The 20,671-nt window shown below is 38.5% G+C and overlaps 2 protein-coding genes across 8 annotated transcripts in view; both read right to left on the reverse strand.

The window, feature by feature from the left end:
- The window catches only part of LOC103467448 (ERC protein 2), a 154,204-nt gene extending 140,165 nt beyond the window's left edge, over positions 1-14,039 (reverse strand). For 2 of the 7 annotated variants that reach the window (XM_081609059.1, XM_081609057.1), the window contains exons 1-4: positions 13,711-14,038; positions 10,774-11,906; positions 6,282-6,305; positions 5,446-6,177 (exon numbers count right to left, since the gene is read on the reverse strand). In XM_081609059.1, coding sequence (XP_081465185.1) covers positions 5,446-6,177; positions 6,282-6,305; positions 10,774-11,640 — 1,623 coding nt within the window. In that variant the 5' untranslated portion in view covers positions 11,641-11,906; positions 13,711-14,038. Of the gene's footprint in view, positions 1-5,445; positions 6,178-6,281; positions 6,306-10,773; positions 11,907-13,710 lie in introns of all 7 variants that reach the window. The other 5 variants (XM_081609062.1, XM_081609060.1, XR_014088222.1 and 2 more) reach the window with 4 other exon arrangements.
- On the reverse strand, positions 11,879-20,544 carry tlr9 (toll-like receptor 9). The gene is given in 3 exon segments (XM_081608519.1): positions 11,879-11,906; positions 15,791-16,029; positions 16,116-20,544. Coding segments are annotated over 3 exon segments (3,213 nt in total). The 5' UTR covers positions 19,062-20,544.
- Between the last annotated feature and the right edge of the window lie 127 nt (positions 20,545-20,671).

The following is a 20,671-nucleotide window of genomic DNA, read 5'->3' on the forward strand; positions in this document are numbered from 1 at the left end:
CGTGCACGCCTTTGGCAGCAGGTCAGGGCTGGGCAGGATAAGACCAGTGGTGCTGCTGTTATTATTGGGTCTGCAGGGACCTGGCGGCTAGGGAGAGTCAATTAGACCCAGATTTATGCCTCTCAGCATGCATATGTGTGTTTGTGTGTCCCATCACACATAACTTTGCTTCACAGTGCATGTAATCACCACAGCAGCTAAACTCTAACTGAACAGTACCACTTTGTGGTCACTTTTAGTACTGCAGGAATTTAAATTTTACACCACATAGTACTTTGGTGTAAAATCAGAAATCAGTTTAAAATAAGTAAATTCAGTATTTATGTTGATTCTTCTGACACCATGCACTAATATTATGTTGGTAAGATTAAACAGGTGACACACATGATAATATGACCTTGCCTACACTAGTGGTGCTCAGGTTCAGTCCCAGAGAACTACCATTCTGCAACTTTAGATGCATTCCTGATCTAGAACACCTGTGTCAAAAGGCTGAATTGCCTCACCAGCAGTAACTCCAGCTCTGCAGAGGCTTGGTAATGAGCTACTCATTTGATCCAGGTGTGTTAGATAATGGATGTATCGAACACTCTTGAGGTAGCTCTTGAGGACTGGACTTGAGCACCCTGACCTACACCGTCATCTAACAGATGTATATCAGCAGTGATCCACAACTTTTTAAAGTGCTGTGCTAATGTCATTATGACCTGGGAATTTCTTCACATTTTACCACATTACAGCAACAAGGTCCAATGTATCTCATTGGGATTATACACAAAAGACCAACCAACCCAAAGCAGCGATAAAATGTGGCCCAGATTTATATTCAGTCTGCTTTACTCTGAACCCTCTAATTAAAATTCAGCACAAACAATATCTTCAGGAGTCAGCTAGTTGGCACCTGAGTGTAATTTAATTTCAGCATAAATACAGATGTGGTGTGAAGGTCTCAGAATGGTTTGAATATAAGAGAAAAAACATCTAAAGAACATACCAGAAAGGTCAGAGATACAGACTGGTTAGGTTTTCATTTCAAAAAGTGCCTGTGGTAACCATGGTAACTCTGGAGAAGCTGTAGAAATCCAAAGCACATATGGGACAATCTGTTGACAGGACAACTATTTATTTTTCCCAGAAGAATGCCACAGTTGAAGGAAAACTAAGAAGTTCTGCTGCTCTGAACAGGTAGGACCAAAATAGGACTTTCTTTGCCTCTGCACAGCAGCAACATGTCAGGGATTGCTTATCTTCAGTAGGGGTGATGATGCTGGCCAGAACTGATGAAAAGGTGGACAGAGCAACACCTGTTAGAGGCTGTAAAAAACTGAAGTGGAGGCCCAACTACGACCGGGACAATAGTGTGTAATAGTTTACACACTAAAAGAGTGTGTAAACAGGTACTCACGTCTTACGTACAACTCACGGTTAGGTCCCATACATGACAAAGTTAAAGTTTTTGATTAAAAATTTAAACTTTTAATCAAAGTTAAAATTTAATAATTTAGATGGAAGGATATTCATGTCTGAGAAACCCAGACCTAAATCCAATTGGGAATCTGTAGCACTCTCCATCCGATCTGACTAAGCTAAATATTATATATTTTTTTTTTCTTCCACTTCACAGTTAGGGATACATTTGTTTAGATCTGTTAAATAAAGTCCTAAGAAAATACATAGAAGAAAACTGGAGAAAGACTTCAAGGGGTTTGAAACTGTTTGAAAGACACTATACTTCTGGAGACCACATCAATACTGACAGTGATTTCACATCTGCATATGATATTTTATGATGGAATTAAAAGACCATACATTTTTACATATCCTACATCTGAAGCACTACTTCTGTAAAATATTCACCTAAACCTAAGAACAGCATTTCTCCTCTCACCAACAAAAACATTGAGTCATTCTTCCAACAAACTTTCCAGCAAACTGAAAACAGGGACATTTATTATCCTCGCTTAAACTAAACAAGCACTGTCATTTAAAAGTGAGCAACGACTGCAGTAATGAAAAGCGGTTGGGCCGATTTCCGTTGGTGCTAATCAGAGAACTAAAGTCTCCCTAACAAAGGCAATTGCTTCACTATACGATCCATGGCTTGCATTGACCGTGACATGTGCTAGTGTAACATACAAAGTGAAGCAACCTATGCCAGACATTAGCTGCTTCTTGTTCTGCACACTTGTTCTTCAAACAGACCAGCCATTCAAAAACTGATACATCAAGCAAAGAGTTTCAAAGGAATCCAACTGCCAAACCTCCTGGCAGTTTCTCAAAGACATCCCAAAAAGCTTTACAAAGAAACTTCAGAAAACTTTAAAGACTAAATGTTTTCACTCCTGAATGCAAAAGTTCAAAGTGGCGGACATAGTTAAATTGCACACATATATGTATATAAATGCTCCAGCAGAGACCCTATTACCCTTGACTTCCATGAGGGAAACTTAAAAAAAGAAAAAAAAGCTGAAAGAACAACACTCCCTCCTTTTTTCAATCAGGGAGGTCAGAGTGTTTTCTCTCATTAATCATACATTAATATTCAGATAAACACAGTCTGTTTTTCTACTTTAGAAAAACAGAACCTTTCTAGCATGTCTACCTCTCCCTTTGACAGACCACTCAGACATGGTTGCCCTCCTTCTTTGTAGAACACACAGCCTATCTGAAGCTGTCAAATGGTTTAAAAATAACATGACTAAAAGAGTGTGTAAACAGGTACTCACGTCTTACGTACAACTCACGGTTAGGTCCCATACATGACAAACGTATACATACACACACACGTCTGCATTAGCATGGCCTAAACCAACCAAAAATTGCCTTGGTGGCCAAACTCCAGGCAAGGGTGGATATCCCATCAGAAATCCTTGGAGGGAATTCTCTTGCATGAAATGGTAAGCCGAAAGGATCCAGATGTGTACACATGCTCACACCCCCGCACGCACATGCACACTACACACATTCCTTTATTCTGACCGGAGGGAGACTTGGAGAAAGAAAGTCAAGAACATTACGACACAAACAGTGTTGGAGGTATACACCGGCATAGAATACACACTCACACAGAGCCAGAGATAGGGAAAGTAAAGGTTAAGAAGATTTAGAAGTTAAAAATAGATAAGGCAGGAGACAGGAGCTACAGAGCAGTATACTGCCAGTCCTCACAACAGAGGATACACACACCTGTGCAGAAACACCACTTTCTGAACCCACATGCTGTGATAATGTCACATGAGGAGAAAAAGATTAACATTTGGATTTTTTTTTTTTTTTGATGAGGTTCAATATAATCCCAATTCGTTTAATATTCATTGCTTTCAATGCAGTGAGATGCCAAATGCAACGCTGGCTGCACTGCAACTGACAAATGATCAGCAGCTATATGCATGTGCATGCTCTTGAACAAGCACGGACACTCACGCACCAACATACACGCAACACGAGATTGTAAAACTGCATGGCTGAACACGAGCTTAGAGCTCTCCGTATGTTAATCTGGTCCATTGATAAGACCTGTTGAGCTGCTTTCTGCTCTAACACCACACAAAAAACATACTAAAAAACAGGTGCATGCACAAATACTCAAAGCCAAACAAAGATTAAATCAGATAGACAGACTTTTGCGTGAAGTAACATAAGAAAAAAGCTAATGTTGATATCTGAAAATCCGTGTTGTTTTTTTTTTAAAAAGAGAAGATGTTCAAGTCTTAGCTGTGATGTTGAGAAAAACAAACTGTCCCTTCTGTTTTATGCTTTTTGACACATTTAAAAGTATCATACAGTCAAAGAAACTTTATATCAGAAAATAATGTTCTTGTTAAATACGAAACAATACAAATATTTAACTATTTAAACATGTTTCCCATGAGAAAAGACAACTGTCTCCATTTTTTTCTATTTACTCAGTACTTTACCAGGAAGTCCCTTGAGATAAAATTAGTTTTTCAAGAAAGCTGTTGAATCACAAATTAACTGTGACAGATATTTTTTTAAGACTGAGTTCAATTTCACCAGAAAGGTCTGATTACTGACAGACATTTAAAATCAAGAAAAGTCTAAACAGAACCTGCTTGACAACAAAAAGTGGGGCAAAGACTTAAAAAACCTACAACAGAGCTAAAAAAAAATTTGCTTTGATGATAAAGTCATGGATTTCATTGATTCAGTTTGGAAAGGGCTGCAATGCCTTTTTCAGGCTTTGAGACTCCAGCAAGTCAGACTGAGGCCCATTATTTATAAATGGAAAAAATGCAGAATTGTGGTAAACCTTTCCAAGAGAGGCTGTCTGGCCTACCATAAAAAGCTAATGAAGCACCCATAAAGGACATCACAAAATAAACCACAAAAACATCTAAAGCATTGTAGACCTCAACTGCCTCAGTTAAGGTCAGTGCTCATGATTCAACCAGAAGAAATAAACTCTGCAAAATTGGCATTCATGAAAGAGTTTCAATACAAAAACCCAGTCTGACCAAAATGAACACAAAATTGGTCTCACATTTGCCAAAAAAAACCTGCGACAGACTGGCAACCTGTCCAGGGTGTATCCTGCCTCTCGCCCGGAAAGTTAGCTGGAGATAGGCACCAGCACACCTCCCGACCCCACTAGGGACAAGGGTGTTAGAAAATGGATGGATGGATGGATGGATGGATGGATGGATGGATGGATGGATGGATGGATGGATGGATGGATGGATGGATGGATGGATGGATGGATGGATGGATGGATGGATGGATGGATGGATGGATGGATGGATGGATGGATGGATGGATGGATGGATGGATGGATGGATGGATTTGCCAAAAAACATCTTCATGATCTCAAGTCTTCTGGTAAAATATTCTGTCAACTTGCAAGATAATAATTTAATTTCCTGGAACAAGCGCATGCTGATATATTTGGCGTAAAGCTAAAACAACATTTTGAGAAAAAAAATAAAACAACATCATAGCAACAGTTAAATATGGCAACATACAGTAGCTGCCATAGATAGTTATGTCGCCATTAAAAAGGAACCATGAATTCAGAAAATCCTTCAGGAAAATTGACCATTAGTGTGTGACCCTAAACTAATTCATACTCGGATTATGTTGCATGACAATGACCCAAAGCACATAATGACGTCTATTCCTGAGATGTCTATTTCTACTCAGGAATAAGATTCCTGAGTAGGATTTTGGAGTGGCCTAGTCAAAGTGGAAATTTGAATCTAATTCAGATACTGTGTCTTGACCTTAAAAAAGAACATCCATGGTCAAATATTTTTTTCAATAGCTGAATTAAAGCAACTTTGCAAAGAAAACAAAGTGGGTTTTCCCCAGAGATGCAAAACACTCACTAAATTGCTCGATGGCAGTTACTGTTGCGATTCAGCCTGTAAAATGAAGTTATTAACATAAATCAAATTACGCATTGAAAAACTTTGAGGAAGACGTACACACCTCTCTCAAATGCATGTTCTCCAAGTGGACATCAGCTTCCTGGGCTGCCATGGTAATTATGCCTGTCCGCTGTCCTCGTCCCCAATGTCCCTGACCCTGAAGCATCTCCAGCAACCTCTGGATACTCTCGTCTCGTGCACCCAGCGTCTGCTTCTGGGAGTCGATTCTCATCTCCATCTCTTCCATAGTCTTCCTCAGCAGGGACAACTCATTGGCTTGACGCTCATGTTCTGACTGCAGTCGGAAGAAGTTTTCCTCTGTTGGATCTTGAGGAGGAGGTGAAGAAAAGCCGTCGCACCCAGGCACCTGACAGGGGCTACATGGATGACGGGGGCTAGAGCTGGGCAATGCTCCCTGGCTAGGACTGTAGAGGGGCTGGCTTGGACTGTTCCTTTGCCCAGGCTGAAGGGTGTTGGCTGGGCTAAGTCTCTGTGTGGCTGCCAATGTATTACACCCATAGCCAGGACTGTGAATGATGATGTCAGCCTCTTGTTGCCTTGGATTGTAGGTGTTCGATGGACTGGCTTTGGGGCTGTTCTTTGGTGCGGGACTGTGCAGGTTTATAGAACTTTGTCTGGGACTGTGGCCAGGACTGAGCCCCCCTCTGAACTCCTGGTCCATATGGTGTTCTCGGTAGGAGCTGCTCTGCTGCCGCTGTTGCCGCAGGCGACTGTTTGTCTCTCTGTGAGCTCTCAGCTCCTCCTGTAGCTCCTGAACTGTCAAAGGAAGTTGCTGCAACCACAAAGTGAATTTTTTTTCAGTAATCATTCAAATTCCAAATGGCCAAAACTGAGTACAACACATACACATATATAAAAACAACAAATAAAACAGACCTTGTTTCTTCTTATATCCCCCAGCTGTAACAGAATGGGATAAAAGAAACACTGATACATAATGCCAGCAAAGCTAGAGGGCGGTAGTTACACAACTAGGCCATAAGGGAGCGGGCTTTCTCTTAGAAACACGTAGGTACAAGGAGCATGGATTTGCAGTTGACATACCATTAGAGTGGAAAGGTAGAATAAAGTTGACAATTTGTGTGAACTGAGTTCACTGGTATACTTACTAGAGTTAAACAGAGTTAAGGAAACCAAAGTTAAATAGTTTCCATATTCTAAATGACTAAAAAATTCAATATTGTTTGACAACAATATTCTGTTTTTGTTACAAATATATTAAACTAATCTCATAAATCTCTAAAGTTGACTGTACGTAATGATAATGTTTCTGCAAGATAATTAATTATTAAGAACAACATTAATACACTGGACAGGTGTCTCTGACATATTTATGTTTTCCATTATTCAAAGTGCATCAAAAAGGGACAAATCTAATTGAACATCTGGTAACCATAAACAGCAAAGCAAATAATTAAAAAATTATAGTTGACAAGAAGCTGAAAATGAAAGTTTCATTACCATCAAGATTAAATTTAGAAGGGAAAGACATAAAAAGTTATCCACAAAACCCAAGTTTTTGTATTGCCTCAATCAGAAGTTTTACAGCTGTTTCTGTAGCAGCTGTGTCCTTCAGTATTCATTGTCGGGGATTTCTGCTTCAACTGCTACCTTTTTTTAGAAGACACAATAGAGGTTCACACAATTTTGTACACACAAAATTGTGATAATAGGTTCAGGCTATGTTATTATTGAAATTATAACTTCTGATAATTAGGTCCTTAGGGGACACAGTAAACTAGATCAACAAGCAGCTGAAGACTTAATTAATTAATTAATTAATTAATTAATTAATTAATTAATTAATTAATTAATTAATTAATTAATTAATTAATTAATTAATTAATTAATTAATTAATTAATTAATTTATGTATTTATTTATTTATTTATTTATAACTTTTTAATCCTTGAGTCATTGTGTGTTTTCTTTTTTGCTGGGGAGAACCATGGCATTAACTATCTTAAAAAATGTAAAAGAAAATAAAATAAATAAATAAATAAAAAAAAGGAGCATATTAATTGAACTATTGAGTGGCTGCTTTACAAGTTTGGTTAGTTTCATTTGTTTTGTTTTGTTTTGTTTTTTGTTTCCAAAATCCTTAACACTACTAAAAGCAGGAAATTCTAAATAATGGTTTCATAAAGATAAACTACAGCAAAGACTATTAGGGGTAAACTATATTGCACATAGTAGTCAATCAGAAGATTCATAATTTTTTGGACAGCATCACTGTCTGTCCAATGTTTTAGTCAAAAAGACTATTCTGCCAATCACATTGAGTTTTTATACTTTACATGGACTGCTTTTTCCCCTATACTTTTGACTTCACATCCTCACAACAATTTATCAACTGATCGTTACTACCTCAAGTCATCCCTCACCAGGCCCACTGACAGACAAGGCTTCAGTCTGGCTGCATAAAATAGGTAAAACAAAAAAAAAATTTTGTCAGAGGACAAAAAGGACAGAACTTGTTCTTAAAGGTGAAGAAGAATATGATTCTTTAAATAACTATATTTTTTGAGGAAGAGAAACAATATATTCAACAATATTCAAAAATTTAGACTGGCACTATTTTTTCCTCTTCATTGTTGATTTCCAGCTTTTTTCATTTAATACATGAAATCCTCATTTGAAAATAGCCATTTTTAATTAGCCCTTCTTGTTTGATAGAAACATTTAAGTGTGGCAAAAACATAAAACATGTGAGGAAGTCTGTAAAATAGCAAATACTTTCTCCCACCACTGGACATGTTGTAAATGTTCAGACACACCTGACATGTAGATTTGCGTAACAGAGTCTTTCAAGCAGTAGAGTCCGACTAGTTTTGATAGCCATAATCTATGCAAAAACAAATACATTTGTAAGAAAACCCCTTTAATATTTTGTCACTTATAGTAATTATTTGTGGGAATCCTTTACTTGTTTTTCACGCCAACACTCTGATTTCTGTGCTCCTGTGCAGAAGGTGGGGAGTGCCAAGGACACAGAGCGGAGATGCAGAAGAGCGAGGCGAGAGAGTTTATGGATAATCAATGCAACATCTCACACTGAATAATAAATTAGAGTGGGAGGACAGTTCTTCTCAAAAACACACACAACCGAGACTTTAGATACACAAATGCTTATGTGTACAGTGTACACATTCACAAATCAAACAAACACACACACACCCAACACACAAATGGCCGGAGGGGAAAGGTCAAATGAGTGCAGATGAAAGAAAAGGTGACATTCCTTATGGTAAACTGCAGCTATCGTGTAAGATTCACCTGTTTTCCAGAGACTCACAGAAAGATAAAAAGTTTTGAAACGGAGAAATGGAGGAGAAAAATGGAGAAGAAAAAGATAAACTGAACTGGAGGTAAGTGAGAAGATAAAGGGAGACCTGTTCTTTTTTTGTAAGAGTTGGAGACACTGAGTTACAGCGCTGGCTGAGGCACGGGGAAAGACATGGTTGCTCTTTAATGAGTGGTCAAATCAATATTGTGAAGAAAACTGTGAACAACTTGAGCTCAACAGCTGTGGGCGGGTGCATATGAGACACAGACAATGGCAGAGGAAGACACAAGCAGAGACAGAAGGCAACACAAAAAACACATTCTCTGACTATGACCATTTGCTCTTAACGAAGCTTTTAGTTGCCTTTTTTAAATTGCTTTCAAAGCTTTTAATTGCTTGGAAAGAATTACATAAATTAATATCAGGCAACGAAATTTGATTTGGTTAAGGTAGAATGACCTTGTTCACAGAGTCCGAACAGATTGAAATTAAAATGCGAAGGTGCAATCAAGGACAAGTCAGCTCACTATGTTTCAGATAAAGAAAATGATGTTAATCAGCAGTTTTTAAGCATATTTGAGAGCAAAAAGGCTCTCATATTCGTTTCTAATTAATCCTTCTCTCCTTTTTACATTTTCTGACTTCATGTCATGCATGTGTGTTTTGTTACAGTATAGTGCCCTTACACTTTATGAACAAGTGAGAAGAAAAAGCAATAAATGAAAAATGCAGAGGAAGCTCCTAGGTACCAGCAGGAGGATGCAGATATTATTTTTGTATGTGTAAAAGCAACAAAACAATCACAGTTCCAGCTTCTGTAATTTACGAAACCTCAAACAACTTTTTTTTTTTCCAATCGGAATAGCATTACAATGTAGTATTTGGATTTTCTTCTAGAAAAAGAACAGACACACAAAGATGTAAAATGAACGATAAAGAGAGAAGCAGAAGGGCACTGAGATAAAAAGCCAAGGGAGGATAAACAAAAAAGACAGTGGCCATGCGGTGGGTGAGGCAGACAGATGGATAACACCTCTGAATGAGTGGGACAGACTCCGGGGAGAGACTGCACAGGACACACTGGTCACCGTTCCTTCGGCAAAAGCTGTGAGCCCTTTGAGAACCCGGCAAACCCGGCAAACACCTTGAGCACGTTCCCATGGAAACACATGGAGGTAGCATGGAAAACACTGTTACGTCAAAACGGCAACCAAGCTATTCAGTGTAACCTTGAAGATGAGAACAAATGGTGTTTTGACCGAGTGATTTTCAGAGATAAACACAAAACATCTGAATGTAACTAATGAATAAACTCACTGAAATTACTTTTTGATATTTTGTCACCTTACAATAACCACGTTATTATTCCTTATTATTCTATAGGGCGGACCAACACAAAGGAGTGCACAGCTGTAAAGTTTAAGGAAATTGCTAAATGTTTTTTTCAGTTTTTAACTATTTCACTAATAAAAAATAAGTGGCATTGTACTAACCACTCCAAATCGATACCAGAACCATATTTTACTGCACTTGCAGCTGTAGAACCTCTGGGGAATGAGTTTTCATATGTACTGGAATTAATTGCTTATTCTTCTCTGCAAAATACCTCAAACTCAGACACAACGGTTAGTTAATGAACAAATTTTTCCACAGACTCTCAAGTGGCTTTAGTAAAAATGCAACAATCTACAGGCCAATAATTATAATGACCCTTCATTTTCTTTCTAAAATGCAACATCATGTACTTTGTTGCACTTCCTTCATTTTCCGTTGCTACCTCTTTACAAAAGCCTCCGGGACAAGATGTTTTCTGAGGTTTTGCTCTTGGACAGAAAAAGTCAAAAAGAGTTCAGACAAAAAGCAAGAAAGAAAAGCAAGAAAAGAAACAAATGTGTACCAAAGCTCAGATTTTCATTTGAAACAGTGTTTAAGAACCATGCAAGATTGTTTCCTTTTTCTTTACAATTATACACCATTATTTGTTGATCTGTATCATAAAATCCGAATAAAATAAGTTGAAGTTTGAGGCTGTAATATGTAAAACTTCAAGTGGATAAGGCACTGTGGCTGTCTGCTTTCTCACCTGTAAATCTTCTTGGTTCACTCTGCACTGCTCCTTTAGAGCTGGCGTCCTTACTCCCTCTTCACGCCTACTCCCCTTGTCTCTCTTTACATCAGGGCTCCAGAAATTAACACTATTCGTGCCATAGCCTGTCTTTCCATCCCTTCCTCCATCCAGTTCCCTCCGGAGACTTTCATTCTCTCTCTGCAGATCCCTCAGCTGAGCCTGGAGATCACAGGTGGAAACCTCTCCCCGATCATCCGAATCCAGTGTTTGTGTGCATCTTCCAGACTTCTGTCGCAAACTGGAAGTTCCTGTAGAAAACACAGTTTGGTCTCCACAAGAGTCTGATATGTGATGCATACCAGAGGTCGTGATGTTTGGGGTGCTTCCAATTGCTGTACTGCGGCCAGTGTAAGACGAGCGGCTGGTACTCCGCCCTAATGTCATGGTACTTTTAGGGTATCCACCAGAGGGTTCCAAGGACTCCCGCTCATTGGGATACATGGTGCCAGAAGTGGCATAGGCCGCACTTAAAGACTGGATGTTCTCCATGGACATGGTTTTGCCACCTGGAGCTGTTGCTGAACCACGAGCTGATCCTTTATCAGCGGTTGTGTTGACTTTGAGTCTTGAGCCAAGCTTTGAAACTGAACCTTGTGCTCCGGTCAGTTTAGCTGCTGGTGGAGGCCCGCCCCCTGACACAGAGCCAGGCTCAAGTCCTGATCGGGACCCAGGACCTGAGTTGACAGCCTGCTTACCTTTTCCCTGTTTTGCAGACCTTGAGAAGCGTGAATGAGATGAGCTGCCATCATTTTGCCCACCACTCTTTGCAGCAGCAGCAGTCAGCTTGCCGTGCGAGGGCTTGGCTCTTATGTTTAAAGGCATGGTTGTATGGCAAAATATAACATCTGGAAGCAAATTGTCACAGACAGGAAAACTGGGCTATCCATTTGTGGAATAGGAATAAGCAATGGGAATAATAAAGGGCACTTATTCACTGCCCACTATTCACTTGTCCATAGCTGACTGTGCAGGAATTGAGACTTATTTAGTCTTTTGTGAAGAAAATATGAGGCTGTTGGCAGTGAGGCTCCAAGTGACATAGGCAAGATGTCTTGGACTTTCAGTTACACTGCAGGTCATCATGGATTCTAGGCAGCAAAAAGTAAGACAGACATACAAGAAGTACAGAAATACAACAACAAGAAATAAGAGATTAAAAATGGGGCAAAACCAACACAACTATAAATAGTAACCATTTGTATGCTCACGCTAATACAGTTCTTTTCAAAAAGGCGATCAAAGTTGTAAACTCTACTCAACAACTTCAAGATTAAGTGTTTTTCTTCCCACTGCAGAAATTGCAAATGTTGGGAGAACTGGACATCAACTTATTTGCTAATAATGAGATTATGGATCAGTAACAGAATACAGATAACAACTAAGTGCTCTTAAATCAGCACTTACTGTGTCTTAAGTACAAACCATTAGTAGTCTCTACATCCCAAAGCAAAAGTGAAAAGGAAGGATGTGGATAGGTGTGATTAATTTAGCACCACAAAGAGTATTAAATGAGAACTTAAATGTCTGCAGAAGTCTGACAAAAAAAGAAAACATTGTGGGGAATGCTCAATGAATCAATCAAGCCTCAAGAGACTGCAAAGAGAATTGAAAGACTGCTCTTCATTACATCCCATCCCTCTGGGCCAATTTCAAATTTACAGTCAGACTTTGAAAGGCTGTACACACCTCGGGCTTCAACTATAAATAGGGGACAGAAAATAGGTACTTTGAATTTAGGCCAACTCCTTGGTACATCATGTGATAGAAATCAACATGAAATCAGCAGACTGTTAATACATGTGTATGTATCATATTAAATGGTAATAAAGAAACTTCTTGGATTTAACATGTTAAAAACAATACTATATTAACATTTTCAGACAAATAAAAAAGTTCCTTTAGACACCCAGCATGTTGGGGGAGCAGACATTGAGAACTGACTATAAAGCAGAGGCAAATCCAAATCATAATCCCTCCTCTAATCTAAGAGGATTGGGTACTTGGAGTCCCTTTACAGGATACAACTGAGGGACTGGTTAAATCTGCCTGTCAATCATAACATAGCTGTCAATCCCTTATCTGTTATTGCTCGGGACAATAAACGGAATGTCCTGTACATGAGATGTGCAGTTGTCTAAATGACAATAAATTGGGCTTATAGAAATGTACTACGCAGTTTTTCTATTCAAAGTGAGACCATGCTAAAATAAATTCTACACATGGTTAAAAAAAAGAAAGCACACACATGCTAGCTAGTAAAGCTTTTTTCTATATTACAAATGCTGAGGTGGAGGTGCCACAAATAGCTGCTTCATTACAGTGAATGCCAGCGAAGTATATGCCGCTAAATGTATTACATTTTAAAAGGAAAAAAAATCAAATCAAATACGGACAGGGAAACTGAAAGGTGGTGGGAATGCTCGATTTAAATGCGCGTCTGGCATTAAATCAGTCCACAAGCGCCTGCAGCTTACTTTGGAGTCGACAACCAGCTGTTGCTGTGGAGATAAAAGTGGAGTCACCACCCTTACTGCGAAAACAGTACACCTTCAAAGCATGATAATTTATTATTCATAATAAAAGGGTCTAATAAGTAGTTTAACATAGTTTAAAGCTATACGAACAACCTACCAAGAAGACCTTATAAGTGACCACGCAAGCCGGGCACAGACGCCCAAACAATTCTACTACGACCACGGCATAAAGGATTAGTTTCTACCATATACACGGCCACACGAGTCCGAGCTTGTATCTTACATAAGAAATAATCTGTCACGCAAACTGACCGCAGTCAATTTTAATTTATATTCATAGAATAGCATCACATAACGCTCCCACCTTACAAAAAAAAAAAAAGTCCAGGTGCGTCCTGTACGCGCAGCTCCATCTTACCGGACAGGCAGCTCTCCATCACCGCTCAGTCCCGTCCGCCGTATCCCGTCCGACCTCAGCGCAGCCTCCATGATCTCATCGGCTCAGCTGTGACCTGTCCTACCATCGGGTCCGCGTGGGCGCGCTAACCCAGCTGGCGCGTGCGCGAGCAAGAGCTGTGGTGGGGCAGCACGAGCGAGCAGTGATTGGACGATTTAATTTTCCACACAGATACCATGTTAAGGCAAATATTCATAAATCTACACATCACATGCGTCAGTGAAGCAGTTTGATCATTTCATTTCATTAGAGTACATAAACTGTAACATTAATACCTACTGACACATCTGGCAAAGACGTTTTTTTTAAAAAATGGGTGCATCTTTTCTTCCAGCAGTACAATCTCACAAATAAAAATGTAAAACAGTTAAACCGTTTATTTTATTTTATTAGTAGGGAAAAACATAGACAAAAGTTATTTTTTGTTTAATATACTTGTCGCACTGCTACCACTATTACAATTGTGATTTTAAGATGTGTTTATAGATATATATTTTGTGAATGCATTTTAGGTAAGTTTGTAAGTTTTGTGAATGCATTTCATGCAAGTTTATAATTCAGAAAATCATGCATGTGTGCATGATTTAAATAATTCATTTGTGTCTTTTAAATTAGCACTCACTGGTAAGCATATTTAGCATGTGTCCCTTCTCCTGCCAAACTGAATCAACTTATCTTGTCAATATGGCTTCAAATGCATCAGAGATCATGACGGTGTGACCCGAGGACAAGGGTTGGGATCCTCTTCTCTACAATACATTTCAAACATATTGGATGCTAGGTTCATTTTTTGTTTTTTTCTTTAAAGATACACCTCAGCATTCAAACTTCTTTGAAAGGGACTATCCATGCACATCTGGCATTTTCACTTGGTAATAGTAGCCCACTCCACCTTGCAAAAGACTGGGCTATTCCAAAACTATTATTGATTTCTGTTTTAAAACTATTCAGGCTTTGCATTTCCACCCAACCAAAGAGAAGTGAAACTTTCAGAGTGGTGGGTATCTTGCAGGTACATCACATACTCTCTTGTAATGTTTAATAAAGCAGGTAAAGCAATGTTAATTTGTTTGTATATTGCCATAACTGAATTCCAATTACCTTCGTAGCACCCACGACCCACTTGTTCTTCAGCACATCTTTTAAGAGTTAAATATAAATTAATAAAAATGAAAAACAGAAACCATTAAATTGGAATTGTTTAATGAGTAAGAATAACTTTAAAAACCTAGTGGCAACAAATACAGCTCAGAAATCTTAAAGAAAACTGAGGCCTATAGGGTGGTAAACTTATCTGTCTTTGTGTCTTTTACATAAACTACGACATCACACTTGTGTTCAGCCTTCTGTGACATCAAAAAACCATTACAAGCCATCATCTGTTTTGCTACAGAGTTTAATTTTGCTCCAAAAACTGAAATACAGACAAAGAAACAAAAAAACATTAATGAAACTGTCAGTTTGTTAAAATGAGGTCAGACGGAAAATTATAAATTCTACAATACAGTCCAGAAAAAAAAGTTTCTACCTCCTCACTAAATTCTTCTGTTTTTGAATTTTTTTGTGACACTTCAATAAATCAAACTTTTATATCAGACAATACATAATCGATGGATGGATGAATTCTGCTCTCTACCAGAAAATTCAGAGGAAAATTGTCATTTATTTGTAACATTAAACTCAAATAAACTTGTTCACCTGGACCACTTATTAAATAAATGGAATAAAGGTTTTAAAGTGAAGTCCAGTTGCCATAATGTGTCATGACTTTAAGGAAGGGATTTACTCTGGATGGCTTTCAATATGGTTCAATTACAACAACTGTGCAAAAGAGTGGGCAAATTTCCTTCTAGTACCAAGACTTAAAGCATTATTGGAGGGAATTACTTTTTCATATTGCACCAGGTTGGTCGTCACCATTTTTGAAAACATTTATTTATTTTTTGTATTTAAACCCCAAATATCCTTGTCTGATATAAAAATTTATTTGATGAAAAAAAAACAAAAAAAAAACAGAGCAAATCTGTAAGAAGGTAAATACTTTCCCAGGACCTTAATTATTTCACTTAACAATCATATAAAACTTTCACTCATGTTATTGTCATAAAACTTGAGATTATCAGATGACAATGCCATTCTCATCTGGTTCCAGAAAAGGGGTTGAGCTCTTGGGTTTCTCGGCCAGGACAACACAGACTTCCTGCACAGTCTCTTTCTCAGTTGGAGGTACTTTAGTTTTGGAAACATTTCATCCAAGAGAACAACCACAGCTGCATCAACCTTAAATAGAAAGTTTCAGAGATATTTTAGGGCTATGAAAAGATTACAACATCCACAAAGCATTAAAAAAAAAACTGGGAAAATACCTTCTCGTCAAGAAGCCTCTGCTGAACCATGAAGAAAGCTTGTCGAATCACACCGTTGACCATCTCAGTTCCATTTGTGCTCCTGGACAGCACAAACACTGTCTTCACACTGCTGTGAACAGCACTGTGTAAATTATCGATACATGAGAGGCCAGGTATCCAGTCCCTCTCTTCTAAACAGAGAGAAAATCTTCTGTGGCCAGAGCATTCCAAGTTAGCAGTGAGCTCATTGTAAACCCAATCCCTCACAGCGAAATTTCCGGTGTCAAAAACCACAAAAGCGTCGTAGTGATGATCTGAAACACCACCGGGCAGCTGGGAGTAGCCTTTGAGTCCTGCCCAGAAGACTTGCAGGCAGTACCACACATCCCAGCCATAGAGATGCTTCAGCAGAGGAAGAGCAGTAAATGTCACAGCTAAGAAAGAGCAAACTAGGAAGGCTAAGCTACCGAAGATGTCCTGGCAGGAATGTTGGTCTATGGACAGAAGAATCACACCTTGTTGAGAGTCTGGGTATCCACAGCGCACTCGTGTTGTTAGATAAGGAATGTTTACTGGAGTAGTCCGCAAGTAGACAACGAACCATGAAGTATTACAGTCACATTTAAATGGGTTCTCGTGCAGGGTGAGTGTCTGAAGGGTGCTCCCCTTTTGAAAGGGTGCAGGTAGACGCTGATGGTTCAACTCTTTTATCTTATTGTGATTGAGATACAGATGCTGCAAAGACCTTGCTTCATTGAAGAAATTGTCAGGAATTGAGGTAAGATGATTGTGACTCAGGTCTAGAAAGGAAAATTGGTCTCCAAATTTTATTTCCTGTGAAACCAAATTACTTAGAGAGTTGTAGCTTAGGTCCAGATGACATAAGTTGCTCAGAGCTGAAATGTTTTGCCAGGGAAAATTCTTCATGGAATTTCTGCTGATGCAGAGGTTCTGAAGGCTCACTGGGAGGTTACACAGTACTTCTGCTGAGAGTGACTTCAGGTTATTGCTGGAGATGTCCAGGAATTTCAGCTTTGTTAGGTTCTGAAAGAAATGAATGTATGTGTTGTAGTCAGCATTCCACATGATGTCCAGATGATTACCACTGAAGTAGAGGTATTGCAAGGACCTGCTGAGCAGCCTTTGATCTATCCGCATCCCGATGCCATTGTTAGCTAGACTAAGCACTTCCAGGTTAGTCAGATTTTTAAGAAACTCAAAACGATGGCCCATTCCTCTCATCTTGAAGTGAAAGTCATTATTACTGACATCTAATACCTTCAATGTGGACCGAAGCTCACCGAAAGCATCATCACGATAAAGATCCAGTCTATTGAAGGACATGTTAAGAAAGACTAAATTTGTCATGTTATTGAACTGCCCGCCCCTCAATGTCTGACTCATGTAGTTGTAAGAAAGGTCTAGGCAAACTGCATTTTCCATGCCTAAAAACACTCTTTTATTAAGTGATAAGATGTCATTTTGAGAAAGGTCAAAAGATAGCTTTTGCCAACAATACCTATTTCTAAAGCTCGGTAGAGATGGAATTTGACACTCACTGCTATCTGTCGTTTCTGGTCCATTAGACTGGTCAGATTGCCAGATGTGGCTACTAGTTCTTGTTTTTCTGTCTGGTATGAAAGTGTGTACGTCTTGGAAATCACCTGAATACAAGTTCTGGTTCTGACAGCTGTCTGGTTCTGCAGTTCCAGATGATTCAGAACAGCATGGAAGGAAATTCAGCATATTTTGGGACAGGTCTATAGCAGTGAGAGATGGTAGCTGCTTCAGGGTAGTCAAATTGCATTCGCTAATAAAGTTCATTCTCAGTTCTAATTTTGATAGACTTTTGAGTTGAGACAGAACATGGAAACCATTTTTTGATATGGTATGGAAAAAGTTCCCACTTAGTAAAAGCCTTTGCAGACCCGATATGTTGCCAATGTATGGAGAGAGATCCAGTTCTCCAAAGGTCTTCAGCGGTTCATAGTTGTAAATGAGGCTAATCCAAGTGAGGCTGGTCAGTTCTTGAAAAAAGGTGCCATTTTGTATAGCAAATGCCAGGAGATTGTCAGAGATGTCCAGTCCCTTTAAATTCTTCAACGGCCTAAAAATGCCATCTGGAAATGTTTTTAGAGAATTTCCTCTTAGGCTCAGAAATGTGATGGAGCTATTTTCAGAATACAGTGAGTTGGGATGCAGCAGAAGAGGGCGATTTTGTGGGCAAGGGAAGCAGGGTCGCGCTGCATGGTCGCAACGCTGACAGTTCCACTCCAAATTCAGATACTCAAGGACTGTGAGGTTGGCAAATGACCCTTCTGGGACCTCTGTCATTGTATTCTCTCTTAAATCCAGCACCTTCAGTGAGGCTGGCAGGTCTTTTGGGACAGCTGTTACATTATCATACCCTAATGTAAGGTTTTTGAGTTTAGGTAATCCTCCAAAAACAGTTGCATTGATGTAAAAAGACTGGTTGCAGGGGTTGGCATAAAAACAGTTCTTGGAGAGTAGCAGAGTCTCTAGATTTGGAGTCTTTAAAGGAACAAATATGTTAAAGATGCAATTGTACTGCAAATCAAGAAACAGCAAGTTTTCAGGTAAGTTTGGTATAGATGTGAGGCTGTTTCCCGGCAGGTGCAGAGATGTAAGATTTTTAAGGTACTTGAAGGCATGAGGCTCAATTTCCATGTTGCATCCTTGCTGCTCTGGGAGTCTAAGTTGACCTGGGAGACAATTGCCTTTTATTTTCAAAATATTAACGTTTGGGACACCTGCAAATGCGTGGTTCCTCACTGCTTGCACCTTAGTGCCACTCAAATCGATTGATAAAACAGTCGCAGCCTTAATGATCGGGATGTGCTTGATAGGTCTGTTAGAGCAGTCCAGTGTGGTTGAATTCACATCGGCGTCACATGGAAAAAACTGAATGTTGATTGCGTTTCCATATAGCAGAAACTGACTCATGATAAGAAGAACTTTCTCTGGAGCCTGAAAAAGTGTACCAAATTTCAATAATAGTCAGAAAATACTGTAGAAGCATGCAGTTTAACTTAAGAAAGTTTATGAACACATTGAATAAATATTGCATTAAAAGGAGCTTTAAAATCAATGCAAACACACTTTAATTCCCTATGTAAAATTTATCCAGTTCCATAGCTTAATATTTTTAAAGGGAAACACTACATTTACAAGGGTAGAAAAAAGGTTACTTACCATATCAGATTAAAAACAAATCATAATAGTTTGAGAAAAACTTTGTAAACGTTATTCCTCTTGAAGAGAACACAGGGTGTAAATTGCCCAAACGTGTCTGCAGTAAAACGAAGTAAGATGAATGCAGAAGTGAAACCATGTGGTCAAATATGCAGTAGCCTGATGCAAAGCATGTGACATAAAACAAGGAACGAGGAACATCAGCTGCAGATTTAACTGAAGTAATTTAATACACTTTAAAATAATATTTGTTTTTATGTGTTTTTATAATTCGCTCTTTAGACTATGTTAAAAATAAGTGTTTTTTTTTTTTTTTTTTTACATTTTTTAAGATACTGATTTCCTGTAAGGGAAGAGAGAGGAAATTCTTCAATTCTGAACAAATGTAGGTGTCTTGGGCTTTGGGGTATTAATCACACAACACAGTTTTGAGATCGATCACATTACATAATAACTTAAATGGTTTTATCTTGCACATTTTTTAACATGCACTGTAGAAAAACAACATTTTTTTCTCAGTGTCTGACATTTAGCTTAACTGTTTCTATTTAAGGTAAAACTGTTGTAAGTTTCTTTCAAGTTCACAAGTTGACATACATTTCCTTATAGTATTTGGCATAGGTATTACATAAACTGTTTGACATTAGTCTAAAATTTTGGACCTTCTCACAATAGTTTGCTGAAATGTTTGACTATTCCTCCATATTACCTTGTAAACTCTTTACTGTCAGACAAGAAAAATGCTTATGTCTTTTCAATCGTATACGAGTGCTACACCTTTGTAATGGTTCCCACCATTAAGTAACATTTTGTGCAGGATGACGTATACTGACATGTAGTGAAAACACCAGACACACCATTACAGCTGTGAAAATGTACCACTTCCCCTGCGGCTTCTAAAAATTATCACTCGATCTAAATTTATTGACATGCATTGGTGTGGGGAGTCAGGGACTGCTAAGCGTCATGTGGTGGCTCACAGATGTAGCATCTTTACTAGAAACACAAACAGTATATTTACTTACAAACAGAAATAACAAAAGTAAATATTGTTATTTGCAGAACGTTTAACTATGTGAACAGAAATAATAATAATAAAAAAAAACAACTAAGTCTCTTCTTCCTGTTTACATATAGTTTGTGGTCAAATGTTTACTTTCAACCTGGACATGTAATTTAGGGTGCATTCAGAAGCGCTTTTACCCAAGCTTATTGGAAGAGAAAAGTCTCCTAACTCACCTATACAAAAATGCATTTAAAAAACTTGACTCACACAAAGAGCTTTCTTCCAATTGTTTTATTAAGTGCACAAAATGGTACAATCAAGAGATTTAACTAAAAAAAAAAATCTCTAAAAAAAG

Source organism: Poecilia reticulata, chromosome 7, assembly GCF_904066995.2.
Source record: "Poecilia reticulata chromosome 7, P_reticulata-male-v2, whole genome shotgun sequence".
NCBI lineage: Eukaryota > Metazoa > Chordata > Actinopteri > Cyprinodontiformes > Poeciliidae > Poecilia > Poecilia reticulata.